The sequence below is a fragment of the Echinops telfairi genome, unplaced genomic scaffold, assembly GCF_000313985.2.
Source record: "Echinops telfairi isolate 266 unplaced genomic scaffold, ASM31398v2 ScPeMD7_7467;HRSCAF=8505_0, whole genome shotgun sequence".
NCBI classification, from domain to species: domain Eukaryota; kingdom Metazoa; phylum Chordata; class Mammalia; order Afrosoricida; family Tenrecidae; genus Echinops; species Echinops telfairi.
This window is the reverse complement of record NW_022111367.1, coordinates 13,380,339-13,398,909: the sequence shown is the minus strand read 5'-3', so window position 1 is coordinate 13,398,909 and position 18,571 is coordinate 13,380,339. Positions and strand designations below refer to the sequence as shown.

At 37.6% G+C, this 18,571-nt stretch overlaps 1 protein-coding gene across 3 annotated transcripts in view; it reads right to left on the bottom strand.

The window, feature by feature from the left end:
* Positions 1-2,202: 2,202 nt before the first annotated feature.
* The window catches only part of TPP2 (tripeptidyl peptidase 2), a 123,243-nt gene continuing 106,874 nt past the window's right edge, over positions 2,203-18,571 (bottom strand). For 2 of the 3 annotated variants that reach the window (XM_030888428.2, XM_004704292.3), the window contains 5 exons: positions 16,939-17,035; positions 15,772-15,902; positions 7,403-7,610; positions 5,784-5,903; positions 2,203-3,396 (listed from right to left, as the gene is read on the bottom strand). In XM_030888428.2, coding sequence (XP_030744288.1) covers positions 3,307-3,396; positions 5,784-5,903; positions 7,403-7,610; positions 15,772-15,902; positions 16,939-17,035 — 646 coding nt within the window. In that variant the 3' untranslated portion in view covers positions 2,203-3,306. Of the gene's footprint in view, positions 3,397-5,783; positions 5,904-7,402; positions 7,611-15,760; positions 15,903-16,938; positions 17,036-18,571 lie in introns of those variants that run through there. The other variant, XM_045283757.1, reaches the window with a different exon arrangement.

The following is an 18,571-nucleotide window of genomic DNA, read 5'->3' as shown; positions in this document are numbered from 1 at the left end:
TCAGGAATTCCTTCACTATTTTGGCTGTGGATTTCTGCGTTGTGTCTTGTTCTTTATCCCGATTATTCAAATGTTGTTCCTCTTCATAACATCCCTCAATGTGCTCAGATTTTCTTCAGCATCTTGTATTATTAATTTTCCCATTTGTTGAAATCTGCTTGTCTATTGTCAAGATCACAGATACAGTTCTCTGCCTCTTCTAGCCTGTTGGTGAAATCTCTTACTTTGTTCTTTGATTCCATTGTCGTGTGGTATCTCCCTTTGCTATGTGGAGTCTTATTTCTATTGTTTCATCCTTTTCCTGAATTGATTCCCTCAGATCCTATATGACTCTAAAGAACATCATGAAGATTTGTGGCAATCAACAACTGCTTCTTCTATGAGTGACGTTAGCTTCAGGTCTTCCTCCAACAATGCATTTTGTTTCTCTTGCTTTCTTTTGGAGGTTGCTGCTTCAGGTTGTTGTCTGTGTGTCATTTTGATGTAGCTTGGTGCCATTTTCCTGGGAGTAAGAAGCCCTGAGCTCTTTCTCTGGAAGGCTAAGAAGAAGACTCTGAGGGCTACCTCTAGCCATCTGTGCTGCAGATCAGTCTTCTCTCACTACAGGTTTACTCTCTCCCTAGACAGCCAGTGAGATAGTTCATTGTGCCAGCTTGGCTGATAAACGCAGGTGGGATTGACTGAAGGGCAGAGAGATAAATGGCTTGGTGAGCCTTGCCTTTCTTTAGGGTGCTGTGAGGGTTAATTATACATCCTGAATACTTCTCATCAGCCTCCTGGCCCCAAGCTCAACCATTGCTATGGAGCTCCAAATGTGGCCTTTATCTCAGCACCATCTTGCCATAAGTGCAAATTTTGCAGTTTTTTTATGTAAGTGACATACTGTTTCCCATAGAGGTTACACCATTCAGAGCTTCACCAGAAGCCTAGGTGGGTTTCAGTCTCACCGCATCTTCCCCAATATTTGTTGGTTTGCTTTTTGAAATCTGTTATCAGTACTGGGGTGAGATGACGTCTCATTATTTTGATGTACATCTCTCTGACTAGTGAAGGAACCTTGGTAGTGCAGTGGGTTAAGTATTTAACTACTAACTGCAAGCTGAGCAGATCAAACACATCAGTGCTCAGCTGGAGAAAGATAAAGCTGTCTTCTTCCTTGGGTGTTGATTGCAGATCCAAGTAATAGAATCCTCGATAACCTTTCTCCATTTATCTTGATGTAGCATCTATGACTAGTATTTTTGTTTTAACAAAGGGTATAACTACAAAAGACAAACTAAGAAATACAAGATTTAAATACCCAACACCTTAGCCTACTAATCACAAGATCAGCAGTTTGAAACTGCCAGTTGCTTTGCAGGAAAAGTTTGCAAAGAGTTTTTACTCCTATAGAGAATTAATAGTCTCGGAAACCCAGCAGGACCAGCTTGACCCTGTCCTAAAGGGTTGCTATGAATCAGAATTGATGGAACAGCATGGATTTTTGTTTTGGGATATACTAAATTCGATCTAACACTTCAGGACACTTCACCCAAGAAGAATACACATTCTTCTCAAATGCATATTGAATATTCTTCATGAGACCATGTGTTAGGTCATAAGAAAAATCTCAACACATTTAAAAAGAATTAAAAGTAGATAGCATGACAATATACAAATGGATAGATGTGACCATATTATAAATGAAACTACAAAAAGGGCAGCAATCCTTAGCCCACTGTCATTGCTCGTCAGGCTTTGCTCTTGGTACTATATACTAGAAAAGACAACAGTTAGAAAACTGGATTCCTGAACTAAGTTGTATAATTTTACTAATGAAGCAGAAGCATGATCTTCCAAATTCATCCACCTGAGCTTCTCAATTCCCTTACCAGACTAAACTTTTATATTTGGTAGCCTACATATGTGAAAGTATATGTATATGCCTCTGGATGTGCATCTGGGTATTGAGACGGACTTTATACCAATGCTCCAGAATAGGGTGCAAAGTATTTTAATGCGCATACTTCACTTTCTCAGAAGGATTCTAATGCTTTCATGATATGAGGTCAATTACCTCAAAAGCCCCTAAGAATGACTAGCAGTAAGTAGGAGTGTAAATCAAACAAGCACATGCATGCACATGTGCGTGTGTGCACACACACACACTCACACATGCACCTGTTTGCTGTTAGATAAGTGAACATAGACTTTTGAACACTCTCTACTTTTGTTTGTTTATTTTATGGAGGAAGGGTAATAAAATCAGGAGTAATTGCTGCATAAGATAAAAAGAATAAAAAGTTGAAATACACAGTTATTAATAGCACAGTAAGAATTTGAAATACATCCAAATAATTCCAAATCCGTAAGAAATACTGTAACATAAATTACCCACAGGTTCAAAATTTCCCCTTATGGATTTATTATATTTGTCTTAACCACAATTTTATGAAAAATTAAAAACAACTTAAGCTTCAATATTTATTTTATTATTTATTTAAAAAAATTAAGGTATCAGAGTGCATATGGTGTATTGCGATCTTGGTTTTGCCCACTTATTCATGTGGTTTACATTATTTCAACTTTAATAAACATACCATATGTGTATCTTTATAATACCTGATAAAGATTTAGCTGTCTGGCACTTATACATGTATTATTAGTTCCTTTTGATGCTCTGCACCTTTCAAGAGTGTGTCAGAAAAGGATTTGCCGAAGGTAACTCCAAATGGAAAACTTATGGTAACAGAATGCTCCAGCAAATTGCCAAGCATTTGTGATGGTTTTATTTTCCACCCCCCTTAACTGAATGTTTGACCAAAGTGGGGCAGGGAGAGCACAGGAGATGGTAGTAGAGGGGGAAGGGCCAGAAATGAGATAGTTACTTTTTAGTTCAACAAATCATTTTAGCTAACTTAATGTAGCTTTTTTAAGGCCTTCAGAGAACTGGAAAAAATTAAAGTCAAGCATGTGAAAACCCTGTTCATTTATAAAATAAAAAGATTTATGGATTTGCAATGACTGCTCAAAATCTTTCATGCATGTAATAATCTGCAACCCAACTGAAGTCCTCGGTGCTGGCAGTCAGGGCACAACCTGTTGCCAGCAATGTAAGGCATTAAGAAACACCATGATGTCAAAAGTCTAGAATTACATGTATCAAGCCACACGCCAGGGAATTCTCTGATAAGTACACATCATTTAATAATCATTTGATAATTGATAGTGGATGAAAACATGCATTAGACTAAAAATGCCACAAATGTTTTTGATACCCATTCACTATTAAAAGTCTCCTTTTAAAATTCAGTCTTGGTTCCCATGTTAGAATATGCAGTAATCTGGAGGATACATGATGGGGAGCCAGTTTTCTGTAAAAGATGCACAATGGGTCCATCCAAGTAACTTCATCAGCTACAACAAAACAGAAGTATATATGATTAAAGCAAGTAACACATGTTCCAGGCTAATTATATCAAGTCAACTCTTATTATATAATTAATACGAAAAGAGCCCTGGTGGGGCAGTGGTTAACTGCTACGGCTGCTTCTTCCTGTAAAGATTGAAAGGCTTCCGAACTTGAAGGGGCAGTTCAACTCTGTCCTACAGCAGAGCATCACCAAGAATCAGAATGACCAGACGGCAATCCCTCTGGTTCTGCCTGATAACAAACAACCTTTCTTCCTACCAACAAACTACCCATCAACCTGCCTCGCTCGCATCTGATTTTCCTACCTACTCATTGACTCAGTGGCATTCAGTTTGACTTTTGATCCTTTCTTCTTACCAAGAACTTTTCTTTTGCCAATCTACCACTTTCTTACCTCTCTGTCAACATATTCTCCCATTATTCTTAAACACTTTCTCTCCTTCCTTCTACTAACCTACCTTCCTTTATTCCTTTGTACTTACTTGCTTCCTGCCTGGCAACCTAACTTAGTTCATTTTTCCAAATGACGAAACCAAAAACCAAATTCTGTGCCACCGAGTTGATGCCAACTCACGGCGGAGCTACGGGACAAGGCCGATCAGCTCTCTGAGCTCTGAGACTGTGGCTCTTGAGGGGAGGAGAGAGAAAGCGCTGTCCAAATACCTACTCAAGTCAAACATGGTTTACGTCACTGAGAAAACCCTGAAAACACCCAACTGCTACCTTCAGGAACTGTATGCTCCATTCAGAAAAGACCAATAATAAATAAAATTTAATGCAAAGCAGATTGACCAGTAAGCCAGCGTCAATGTAGGTGAGCAAGAAAGGGTTTTCGGAGGTGACGTTTACACTGGATCTAAACAACAAAAAGAAAACAAGTACGTGAAAATCTAGTTAGTGCCAGCCTCCTCAAGTGGCCAGGGTGTGGCTGTTTTAGCAAAAGAGAAAGACTGCCCACTGGGTCAGTAAGATGAAGTAGGATAAACGATAAGTCAGAGAGGCAGGAGGAGGAGCTCTATTTTATTTTAAATGAGATAGTTTCACCAGTAAGTGCCAAAAGACACTTTTAGGCTACCTCATCAAGAAAAGGAGCCCTGGTGGCACAGTGGTTAAAAGGGGCCTGCCAGACCAGCAGTACAAATGACAGCAGCAGCCTCTCGTTAGGAGAAAGACGGGCTTTCTACTCCCACGAAGAGGCAGGCTCAGAAACTCACAGGGGCAGTTCTGCCAGGTCCGATAGGCTAGCTGATGAGTCAGAATCGACTTGATGGCAATGAGGTGGCTTTTATTTTCTTCTGTGTGAATGTGGGCAAGTTAAAATAGAAAACATGCCTTGATAGATGCCATGATCGATCGGGTAGATCATCAGTTTCACATATATAACTGCCTACGGAGTTACAGATTCTATGTGATAAGAACGACAGTAGACTTACTAATAACAAGAAGTTCTGGGCAGAGTTGCTTTAAAATGTCTCACATTTGGACTGACTGGTGAAGATAAAACAGGTTCCAAGAGTAAAACTAATTTCACAGCGTACTCGTACTGTCAAATTCTCCAGGTCCCTACCTACAGTCAGTCTGTTCTCTGAGGAATCGTCGTCGAAGCTAGACCTGGGCCAAAGGGGCACCACGGACACGCTCTCCTTCCCTAGACTCGGTGTGCACAGGTAATGCATGTAGACAGACAAGGTGCGGCTAAAAGAAATTTGGTAGCATCTGAAAACTTTTCATGCTTGAGATTTGTGCAAACAGCTAACTCCAGAATTTGTTGGAACGTGATATGCTACATAGCAAAGTAATTAACAAAATGACCCACTGATTCCCCATTTAGAATAAATTGAGCCAGCATGTATTCAAAAGGAGTCACCTCGTGAGGGAGAACTGCCTTTGTAGCTTTTGCTTATAGTGAAAACACTTGTACAGTTCCCCAAACTGAGTGGGCTATGTGAAGGTTCTCTGGATAGGAACTAGTGTACAGTTTCAAATATGTATGATTCATCTAATGTTTTCCATGAATTTCATAGTTCACAACACCTTAACTATAGTTAACAATTCAAATACAACAAACAATTGTTGTGTCCATCCATAGTTGATTCTTATCACTGTGAACTCAAGTGTCAGAGAAAAATAAGGGCCCACATGCTTTTCAACAAGGTGAAGTTTTGCATGGAGATCACACCGCCTTTCTTCCAAGATAGCTTTTCGTAGAATTGAATATCCAACCCTTTGGCTACCTTTTTACTACCCGGTTCCTCTCCGGTAATCAGCCTAGAAAAATCCGTCCCAGTAGACCTTACCCTAAGGCTTTTTACCTGTGTTTCTAAGCAAGGCTGATGTGACATTTAATTGTAACAGTTTAAATATAACTTACTTGAATACAATTTTTCCAGTTTTCTTTTGTAGGTTTTTCTTCCACAAGTTTAGTTGCAAATTTAAGGCCTCTCCCATACATTTTATTTACTAGAGCATGCTTGTATGCAAATGTCAACACCTACAATGTAAAATAAGATAAAGCTTAACTACAAAATATTTACTTTTTAAGGCATGCAGTTTTAATAATGAAAGTAGTAAGTCTTTAATAGAAGTGTAAGCCTTCAAAAAGAATTTTCATCAAATGAATTTTTAACAACTTGAAAAGACAGTAATGTTTTTAAAAGACCAGGGTATCCCAAGGAAATACCACTAATTTCATGGCACGTCTCTAGCCATTGGACTCCGCACTAAAATACTAGTCCATGTGGAGGAAGGGTGAAGCTAATGCAAGTGATTGAAAACGCCAACTGCAGGTGCAACCATAAACGACCAGAAGTCACTAAAGAGCGAATGGAACATTGAGAACAATGATTACATTGTAAAACACATAATTAGACTTCGAACATTCCTGTGCATGAGTTTGGTGCCTTTAATTACCACATACGGAAGTATTTATAGCTATTTATGTGGGTTTAGAATGTGGAACACGTCCTCAAAGACAAGAACCTGTTACAACTATTTGTATTCTAGGGCTAAGCAAATATTCAACAATTATTGCTATAAATTTAGTAAAAAGTAAGTAATTCCTCATAGGCAGGGTCTAGATTCTTATCTATGCTTATGTTTCCAGCAGTATTGTTAAGACACGTAATACACAATTATTTTTTGTTAAGAATGATAGCAAATATTGTTTAAGATTGTCCACGTACTTAACACATATTCATAGCAGGTTATGGTAGGCAGTATCATAGTACTGTCAATAAATAAGAAAGGGTCATCAGAGTTTAGTACCTCATCTAAGGTCACATAGCTAAATGTGGTACAGGCAGTATTGAAACTTGTAAGGCATGATTTTAGGTCCACCGTCATAACTTCTAAGCATGTTGATCTCTTCTGTTTCTTGACAGGACTGCTATGAAAAAGACCTGAAGCACCTAAGAAAAATGTTGCTCCTACTTCCAGAATTTGTGTCTGCTTAGTACCATATTCAATTCTGAAAACAAATAATAGTCTACTAAAAAAAATTGCTGGTACTTGATACTGTTGACTTCGTTCATCTGATTTCATAAAATCCATTGATTTCTGATTTTATTCTCTATAGCTCCATAAGAAAACTTGGGTTAAAAAAAATCTGGTGTTTTATGTAATCTCTACCTTAAGCATTAAAATACAGTGCTAATGGGCTTTTAAAATGTTTGCAATAAAAAATTTTAAAGACACTATATTAATGTTACTTTTATAAAGTGGGTGTAAAGCCTGATTAATTCCAAACCAAGATGACAATTACTGACAGTGAAGCGTTTTGAGGAAAACTAAACAATATGCAAAAACCAAAATACCTGCCCCAAACAAATGAGTACATACACAGATATGAGAGAGCTTAGAAACAATTTTTAGAGGACTTCTATTCTCGTCCCACCAGTAAGTGGAACAGTGAAGCAGGCAATGGGGCACAGGAGAGAAGAGGTTTTGGAGAACTATGAGAAAACACGAAGCAAGAAAGTTCTAGAAAGTTACCTTGTTGTCAAAAAGATCAGTCCATTTTGTCGTTTCCCAAAAAGTGTCCGTAAGAGAATCCAAAGTACATGCTCCCTCCTCCTCTTTTCCTTCCGCATCACACGAAAGAGCCCCGTCTTGAGACTGTGAGTGAAGAAGATGGTCCGACAGGGCACATCCTTTTCGACAAAGGGCATCGACAAGGGTGGATTTTTGTTTGTCCATATCACTGCAGACCAAACCAAAGCATAACACACACGTCAGTGGGACGTCTTCAAAGAACAATCTCCATCACGCAAATTTTGCCCAAGATTTAAAATGGAGACTATTGTATGCACATGTACATGTATTTGTACTACACATACAGTAAGATTCCTTATTATGCACAGACATCAAGCGAGCTACTAAATTATATATATAGAATAGGGGGTTTCCAAAAGTATGTGGAACAAAACAATTAAGGTAAATTGTACCTGGTAGACAAAGAATGCCCTAAGCAAAGGAGTCGAAAGATGAGTGGTTCTAAATTGTGTTAACTCGGTTGCTTGTGTGGCTGAAACAATGGGCGGCTCAAACAGCAATTACTGTGAAGCTGGTGCAGGACTGGGCAGCATTTGACTCTGCTGTCACAGGCTGGCTATGAGTTGGAACGGATTCAGTAGCACCTGGTATCAATTCTCAATTGTATCGGTCACATAACTCTGAGTCAGCTTGAGAGCAAGTTTTTAGAATCCTTCTAAGAGGGACTAGATATTCATCTATGTATATGAACAAATATACGCAGATGCTTCCTAGTCATGAATCCGCGTGTAAAAACAGCAAACATACTGCTACTATGATTGTGCCAGCAATTGATGTATTAAGTACTTTAAAATACTAACCCAATTATACATAAAATAATCCCATTGGTAAAATACAATTACAACCTCAATTTTATAAGCGAGGAAATTAAGGCACAAAGATGAAGCAATTCGTTTAAGGTCCCTTGTTAATAAGAGGCGGGTCCAGAATCCTAAGCTTAGCAGTCTGGCCTGACAGGCTATTTAACCACTATGGTAAACTGTCTTGCTCCAAGGTAGGGATCTGCTCTGCTGCCGCTACATTCCAAGTGCCTAGAACAATGCCTGGCCCCCAACAAACAATAAAGAGCTGTTGAATTATAAATAACAGGGACAATTTCAATCCTAGAATGGTTTACTTGGTGGAAGTATTTGTGCAGTTCATGTCAAGTAAGTGTGAAAGCAGAGAGCACTTAAAAGTGCTAAGCAAATGACAATGTCACACTTCGATGCAGGATGAAGTCAGTGTAACAGGATTCTGAAGGACCCACAGTGAATGGCACCAACATGTGAAAACGGTTTAGACTATAAAATAAAACAGTAATTAGCAAGAAAGACAATTTTAAAACGTGTGTATGTGTGTGCGTGCGCAGGGTGTGTGTGGGTGGGGGAGGGAGGGGGGGGGAGGCAAGGCAACAACTTGCTGCTTATCAGCGGGTCTATTGTAATTTAAGAGGCTGTATATTGGGAATTTGGAGGCTCAGTATCTTGAAAAGTGCTGTTAAATGAAATGTTCCCAAGCAAGTGTGGAATATTCCCAGAGGTTCAAATCCTATTTGAACAAATGCCTAAAAAACGGTAATGGTGAGCAATGCGAGTACCCAATGTGAGTACTGACAAAAAATCATCTTGCATATTTCATCAAAGAGGGTGGTTACTGACCATAGCACATTTGCAAACAGATGGAATTGGGCATAAAAGATGCATAAGAGTTTTCAGTGAAGAGTTATAATCCTTTAAGGAACTAACTCATTCCCTGTAGAAATGTCTGTGGAGATTACAAGTATAATCTCTTGGTTACCTTGGATTCAAGAACAAAAGGATTTACAAATAGCCTGTGGGAATTTAATTGATAAGGGACATCTACATAGTCTCTCATTTATTGAGTAATGGTTAAAGCACTCCGTTGTTAACCGGAAGGTCGGTTGTTCAAACCTACCGGTTGCTCCGCAGGAGAAGGCATCTGCTTCTGTCAAGGCTAGTGTGTTGGAGAGTCTAGGCGGCAGTTCTGCTCTCTAAGAGGGAGGCTATCAATCAAAATGGCTTTTCAGTAGGAGTACTTCCTTTATGCTGTACACCAACTCTAGGAGCCCAACAGAATGGGACTGGCGAGTCCAATTCCGTTCTTGGTGCCAGTATTGGCTAACTGGCGTTAGCTGCGTGAGTAGGGCTAGAGGACGCATCGTGCATGCGATGGCAAGGCGGGGCGGGGCGGGGTGGCATAGATGACCCATATTTACAAGCTCTAGATTAAATGGTTACTCAAATCCTGTTCCATTTTTGCCTCCTTTAATCCAATGAATCTAAATTCAGAATATCTTGAGTAGTCTTTTCCTAATGTCTTCTTAGTACTAACCTGTTCAGATTAAATACTTAATTCATCTGGGAAGCTTTCTCTACCTGGTATTCCTTCCTAAAAAATTTTACAATTTGAGATGTTTATTCTATTTCTTAATCTAAATCCTATCTTGTAATTCCATCTTCTTCATTAAATCACAAAGTTTCTAAGTGCAGAGGGTGCTTTATTCACTTGAGAATCTTTCTCTGATATTTTATATGTAGTGCTTAACCTTACTTAACTTTTAAGTTGAATTTAGTTACCTACCTATCAGGGTAAATCATAGCTTGACTCAGTTAACTCTAATTGGCTATAAACAGAAACTAAAATTTAAACTAAAAATTATTAGATCACTTAGAAAAAGCTAATATTTTTAAGATTACAAAAGAGCTATCGCATCTTCGTTAGGTCTGCTTCTACATGCTAATCAATAGCACTTAAAATAAGCAGTAAATTGTTTCTGAGAGCATCTTGCTTTTAAAGCAATGAAATTCAAGTTTGGATTTGGTCGTCTGTTCAACCATAATATGATCAAAGTCCATTTCAATTTGGCCACAGTAAAGGCTTGGGGAAAATACCTTATTTCCAAGGATGTACAAGGTGATCCAAAGTTTTTAAAAGTTTAAACTAGCTTCGTTGTTAACATTTTTACAATGTTCTGTGGCTCCATTCTAATTTTAGCTCAATACACTCGAAAGTCTGCAGAGCTATGTAATTTTTAATAGCTAGCACCCTATTTTACTATTCTCTTTGATAACCATTGGATTCAGTGTCCTGTATTCTCCAAAGAGTAGACACTGAAAAATACATTGAGATAAAAGTAGTTAGAAAAAAAGGGGCCGTTTAAGACTGAACATATAGTTATCATTGTACGTCTGGCTAATTTTAACCTGGCATGTAGATTTTCATTTGACAATGGAAAAACTTAGAAAAAGGGTATAAATATCAAATGGAAAAAATGACCCTTAATGTGAATCAAAATGTCCATATCCACCCCAAAATGCTACTTAGTATACACCTCAATTTGAGGAAATTATATTATTCTTACAAAACGTAAGAAACTGTGAACACTGTGGAAGCACAGAAGATAGCTCACGTCAGATGCTTCGGGAGGTCAAAGTCGGTAATTGGGTTAGCAACATCTGGGAAGGTAGCTTTATTATGAGCAAGGCCAGACGCCGTCTGTAGTTACTGACACTGATGACCATTAAGAATGTTAAACTGCAGGGGACATTGCTCTCGCAATAAACCGGAGGCCACCTGGTACGAATCCTGCAGGTTAAGGCTACCAACAGCAACTAGCAGCAATTAGCAGGCCAGGGAAGTAAGAAAAGGTAAGGGATCGGAAACGAGAGGATGCAGTGTTTCGGGAGAAAGGCTAGTGTTCGAAGGTGTCATATCCTCATCCTCTGAGACAATAGGGATGGGTGCAGACGTGCAAAGGTGAACGGATGCTCTTACTTTTTCTCTGTGAGGAAAAAATGATCCTGCATTTGTTCACGAGTTTTGCCCTATCACTAACCCTTATTGTTTGTGTAACTACATTGTCTGGTAACTTAAGAATTTAATCAGTACGAATCACCAATTCACGATTTGTGGTTCATAGCCAGTCTATACTTGTATAATTTCCTTTTCTCAGCAGTGTTTTAAATTTTATACCACTGCCTAAATTAATGATACAATCAATAGGGATGATTCATAATGTTATCTCTAAAGTAAACCAGAGACATATATAAACCAGTTATATGAGTGGATTTTGGGCTCACACTTAAAAAAAAAAGAGAGAGAGACAGATTGGGCAGGAGTGGAAAGAGTCATTTGCTAAGAAATGTTAAGGCACAGGTTTTGAATAGACCCTGGTTTGAATCCTGGCCCTCGCATTCCCTAGATTTATCAACGAAGGCAAGTCATTTAACTTAACTGATGGAAAGTACAGACATCAATTGCTGCCACAATCATGGCAGCACTGTATCTGCTATTTATACAGGAGAATTCATGACTAAAACATGTGTGTATATTTGGGATATATCTGTGGGATATAATGGGATAAGAAGTTCCTGATTTCACAAATTGTCTGGTATTTTAAATGCCTCCAAGGGTTCTTTGTAGATATGTATTTAGGAAATATAATTATTAACAACAAAAACAAAGTTTTGAGATTGTTTCTTTGGTAAATCCAAACAATAATAACAATGTTGTTATAGTTTGAATAAATTCTAGTCCACTTGAAAACTATTATTTGTAAAATTAATAAGATCTTATTGATATAAATAATGTAATGTCATGATTTCTAACTCTTTAGAGTACAAATGTTTTATAGTAGAAAACATAATCTGACTGAAACTGATGGAATCATTACGGAAAACCTTCGTACCTTCAGGTACTCTGGACAACTCTGGTTTATCTTACAGCTTTTGTGCTGAGAAAGGAAAACTGATCTTGGGAGAGCTATGAGGAGACGATGACTAAAAGTTTATAGAAGGCTAAAAGGGACCAAATGCCAGAATTATGATTCAGAGTTGTAGAACATCTAAACCAATATTTGCAAATCAACCCGTAAGCAAGAAGGCAACCTGAAACACAAATGGGTCCTACACAGATGGAGGCATATACCGTGTTCATGCACAGGAAGACTCCGTGGGATGAAACTATCAATACTACCTACAGAAATCCCAATCCCCAAATCGTTCTTTAAAGAAATGGAAAAATTAATGACCAACTTCATATGGAGAGGGAAGAAGCCCTGGATAAGCACATAACTTCTCAAAGAGAAGAATACAATTGGTGGTCTTGTACTACCTTACCACAAAACCTGGTATACAGCCACAACTGTTAGAACAGCCTACTACTGGTATAATGACAGATACACAGACCAATGGGACAGGACACCCTCCCCTCAAAAAAACCAAAACCAAAACAGAAATAAAAGAATTTGCCTATAGACAACTGTTTTTTAACAAAGGCTCAATAAACATTAATAGGAAGAGGGTGGCTTCTTCAATAAACGGTTCTGGAAAAACTGGATATCCATCTGTAGAAAAATGAAATAGGACCATACCTCACTCAAGGCACAAAAATAAACTCAAGGTGGAGCAGAGAACGAAATGTAAAACTCAAAGTTAACACAATCAAGAAAATTGGGACAAATCTAAAGGCCCTAGTGCAGGGAATAAACAGGCAACCAGATATAACTACAGAAGAATACACAGTGAGAAACAAAATAAATTAATGGGGCCTATTAATAATAAAGCATTTGTATGCACCAAAGGATTTTATCAAAATGTAAATTGAGAGCCCACAGATTGGGAAGATAATTAACAATGACAAAACAGACAAAGGGCTACTTACAAAAATCTGCAGAATACTGCAAGTCCACAACAAGGTAAAAAGAAAGAAAGAAAAAAAACCTTCTTAAAATGTGGACAAAGAGCCTGAATAGGCAAATTATATAGGATGACACCCAAAAGGCTAACCAGCATGTGGAAGTGTTCTCATTCACTAACCATTTGGAAAGTGCAAATTAAAACAACGATGAGATACCATCTGTAGCCTATTTTTAAAAACAAATGTTGGAGAAGGTAAGGAGAGATTGCGTCTCTTATACACAAATGTACTACCACTATGGAAAGTGATGGCAGTTCTTAAAACAGCTGGTAATATAAATTCCATACGACCGAGCAATATAATTGCTAGGCATATATCCCAAAGAAATAAGAGACGGATCATGAACAGACGTATGCGCTCCCATATTCATTTCAGTTTACAGTTCACAATAGCACGAAATAGGAAGCAGACCAAATCCCCATCAGCAGAATGGATTAAAACAACAACGACAAAACCCAACTGGAAAATGTACACAACGGAATACTACACATCCCTAAAAATCAGTGATAAAACCATGAAACACCTAATTACATGGAAGGATCTGGAAACCATGATGCTGAGTGAAGTTAATCATTGACAAAAGGACAAATACTCTCTGAGTCCACTGCTGTGAGGATGAGCACCAGGATGGGAGCAGCCTCAGGCTTTCGGGTCATCCAATCTACTGGCCAGGGCATCCAGGTATCTTGAAAGAGTGCCTGACTGGTGCCCATGAACCAGGTACCATCATCTCTATTTGTGTATTTGAAGTCACTCTAGGAGAGGGATCCCTCTTGTCAGCTGGGATCAGATTTTCAAGAGAAGTGGAGGGGAGGATGGACCACTTCGTGGCTGTCATGTAAAGGTATGAGGAGGTCCTCCTGGACTGGCAGACATTCCTACTGAAGCAAGGAGGGACACTGATGGGACAGTCAAGTCAGAGGGGACAGAGGGTGCAGACATGTCTGGGAGAAGACAAGTGGATGTCTGTCATAGATCAAGGGGTAGGACCAACTTCCTAGTGGGGAGACATGACTAAGAATACTTTTAAGGATCCTAAGGGGGAATATGCCCAGTACTATGTTCCTAATAGGCCAAATTGGCCAGAGTTTCTATACACCCCCTGCGGACCCAGGCCATGTGCCATAGAACACCGGGACACGAATCCTGGCTCTTCACAGCACACACCCCAAAGGCCACACCAGAGCGATGATGTGATGTGGAAATCCCATTAGGTAAACTAGGTTTTACTTCAAATGCATCTGTACCCAAGGACTTACGACTGACTCTACGTGGTGTGTGACTAAGCAGACGATGGCAATACTAAGAGTATAGGCGGCAGACTAACACAACTCCAGTGCCCTACTTGTACTAAGTTATATACTATTCTGCAAACCTGTGTCTGACATTGTCAGTGAATATTAGTGTAAGTTTAGCTTGACCATCAAGTCCCATTGTTTGTGCAAATAGTGTCTAGTCACATAGGATTTATTCTGTACAAGTGAGTAACTGAAGTACTGCAACATGGAGTTAGCCCACACTTGTTCAATCTCCTTTCTCAACAGTGTTTTAAAATTAGCACCATGCGCTAATCAATGGCACTATAAAGAGAAAGTCCTTATGCTCCAGGGAGATGATCAATAAGCTTCTCTACCATAAATTAACAAGGATGTCTCTAAGGTGAACCAGAACAGATTAAAAAAAAACAACCACTACCATAGTTTCAGAAACGGATTTGGGGTTTATTTTTATTCTAGCTCCAATATAAGAATAATTAGTTCTTATGACATGGCCTTGCTTGATACTTGGCATTATCAAGGAAACACAGAAGATAGGGGTACTATAGCAAATTGTAGTGAAGAAATGTTTCCCAGCTACCTGGGATCTTAAAGGCTTTATGTGTTTTTAAATGATTTTCAGTATCTGAAACCCAGGGTAGGTGCATTTTTGGAGACAACATGTAGAATGAGGGTTCCTGGGGAGTACAACTGGGGAGGTGAAGGGGTGGGGGATGGCTATCAATGTGTTCAAGAAGGAAGAAAATGTTTTCAAACTAATTTTGGTAGCAATTGTACAACGCTGCTTGGTATGATAGAACTATGGAAGGGTTCGATGTCTGGCTTAGCTCCTAATAAAATGGTTTGTAAAAAACAGGAAAGCTATCAATCACTTTGAAGTCTAGGTAAACCTCTCTGATATATAACAACAAATTACTGAGAGAGAAGCTACAAACTCCCTCTAAAATACTGCATAGCCAGTTACTTTGTCAGATATCACAAAGCACATTAGGTTTTTTATATTACTGAATAAACAGTTTAAAAATGAATATTATAGAGTATCATTATATTTTTCCCTTAAACCTAGTTCACATAGATTTTCATAGGACTAGACTGTTTTATGAGTTACTCCTATCCCGTCACCTCTTGAAATAACCGAATGGAAGAAAAAGCACTTTTCCTTCACTCAATTTTAAAGAACTGGGGGGGAAAAAAGGTAAATATTCCCAAGGTAAGGTGTATCCTGAAAGATATAACAAATAGCAGAAAAAATATACCAGACACATCAAACTCCAACTTTGAAAAAGTAACTAAGAAATGAGATGCAAGAAAGAGTATTTACTGGTTAGGTACTTTTTTATAGTAGCTGCATCGGGTCTGGGGTCAGTCTTCATTGCAATATAAATTGCTAGGGCTGTCTGATCTATATGGGAAATAACAGCATTTGCAGCTTCAACAATTTCATTAAGTCTTTTCAATCGTTCCTGAAGGAAAAAAAGAAGAAGAATAAATTGATTTAACAATCAGTATACGAGCACATTTATTTTTGGTATCTCAACAATAAAAGCTGCAGCTAAGAGTGTGGATAGAAAATACAATATTTGTAGCTTAAGTCGCCTCTGCCTATCTTCTAACCTGACTGTCTTTAATTATCAGCATCTGAAGAAAACTTCAGATCTGACTTAAACATATCTTATTTACACTTCCTGTTGGTGTTACAAGTATGAGAGAGGAAAGTGAAATACAATGTTCTTAAAATTGCAAAATGCTTTCCTCAATTTCTCTACCTTAAGATTTTAGAAATATGATCAGCTATGCTACTGCAAACCCACACCACATAAAAACAGAAATACAAAATACAACTGGTTGTTGAAATGAAGAAACAAAATAGTAAAAATCAAAAGGTGATAGTAAACAAAATATAATAAAGTCTATCACACAAATGATGATTTTCTTCCCAGTAATTTTCTAGTCTCATGTTAAAATCTGTAAAAAAAAAAAAAGCCTTTAAACTTCTGCTATTCATTCTAAAGGAGCCCTACTAGTGTTAAGGGTTACATATTGGGCTGCTAACCAACCGTAAGGTCAGCACTTCGAAACCACCAGCTGCTCCAGGAGAAAAAGAGACATTCTTCTACTCGGTACAGAGTTACAGTCTCAGCAAACCCACAAGGGCAATTCTACCATGTGTGACAGGGTTGTTAATGACTAGACAACAGTGAGTTTGAGTTTGGATTCATTCTAAACCCTGTGATTTTTAATTGATTATGGCTAGCATTTTGTTAAGACCAAGGTTGTTCTTCAGGTTAACATTTTACAAAAGCAATTCTTAAATTATCTAAGTTATTACTACTTCCATTGCCCAAATATGTGAGCAAGAATTTTAAATTAAACTCATAGGAGTTGCCAGGTCCTACAAGTAGCTTAATGAAATATTAAATATTAAAGAAATTTTCAAATAGAAAACATATAAGGAGTCAGCAAGAACAAGATACTGATTTAAAAATGAGCATCGCCAACCTTTTCAGCATCCAACTGATGAAGTCGCGCCACATACAAAGGAAGATAATTAGGATATGTTTCTTTCAATTCATTATAAATGTCACTAGAATCCAGCCTGTAGATATAAGAGAGAAAGGCTTTATCTTAAAAAAGAGAAAAAAATTAACTACCATCATTCCGTACTGTTTGGAAGCTCAAGTCAATAAAAGGTCTCGATCTGAAATGTAAGTATAATTAATATCTTTATTGTAGGTAATCTCATTCTTATGTACAAGTAATGCTTACTTTAAAAACAACAAAAAAATTAAGCAGAAATTATTTAAATGAAGAATTCAGTGAAATGGTCAGATGAAAAATAATCAAGTTTTCCTATATCCCAGGTATAAAAAATTTTTTTAAAAATAAAAGACACTAACAAATGTTAGATTAAAATCTCCACAAATGCCTAATATCTATTTCAAGAACATTTCAAATACATCTGGAAACATTTGCAGTCTTTAAGAGACACATTTCATGTTCCTCAATGGGAAAGGTCAAGAAAATGAAGTCAATTTAAGACAAAATGCATTCAAGACAAAATCATTTAAATTAAAATCCCACGATGAATACCATCGACAAGTCACTTGTGGCAAATTCACTTAAAATACACCCCAAATTCTGTAGCAAATTATGAAAAAAGTGAGGCTTATTTTAACATTGAGAGTTAAAGTGTTTTATGAAACTTATGTGTAACTTATAGAGAAAAAAAATTAAATTAAACCCAGCTACACATTGCCTTATTACAAAGAATACCATATATACTCGTAAATAAACCGAGTTTTTCAGCACATTTTTAATGCAGTTGTGTGGTAAAATTAGGTGCCTCGGCTGATATTTGGGTCTGCTTATATATTAGAGGATATACAGTAATTGAATGCAGTTTATTTCCCTACTCCCCCAAATTAAACAAAAGCAAGACAACATTTTCATCTTATAGCTAAATACTTCCATTTACTGAAGCCGTGGCAGTCTGCTACCATTAAGATTGATAGCCATGTAAATTTTATGAGGCAGTTTATTCTGTTCTATAAGGTTGACAAGTTTTTGTATGAACATTTCTATTTTTCTTGAGTACATATCTAGAATTAGTGGGTCATACTGTGACAACAATAAAACATTGTTTTATCATCTGAGAAACTGCCATGCTGCTTTCCAAAGTAGCTACACCGTTCTATGCTCCCTCCAGCAAATGCGAGAGGACTCATTTCTTTGCATCTTTTGTGGAAACTCTATCACATCAAGTTTTACATTGATATATTCCCGATGACTGAAAATGTCAAAACTTTATTTATATGCTTAGCTACTGTTTATATAGCTTCCTTAGAGAAATATCTACTTAACCTTTTGTTCAATTTTTATCTTTTAATATATTCTAGAAAGAAATGTTTTATCAAATACATCATTTACAAATTTTGGGGGGCTATCTTTTCATTTTCATGGTATTATTTGAATCACAACACCTTTATAATTTTGATGGGAAGTCTAAATTATTTGCTTTTATTTCTTGACTTTCAGCGTCACAAGTCAAACATTCTCTGCTAAACTTTGAGGTCATGAAATCTATACACCTGTACAGTCTTCTAGTTTTACTTAGCACTTAGACACTCACCTG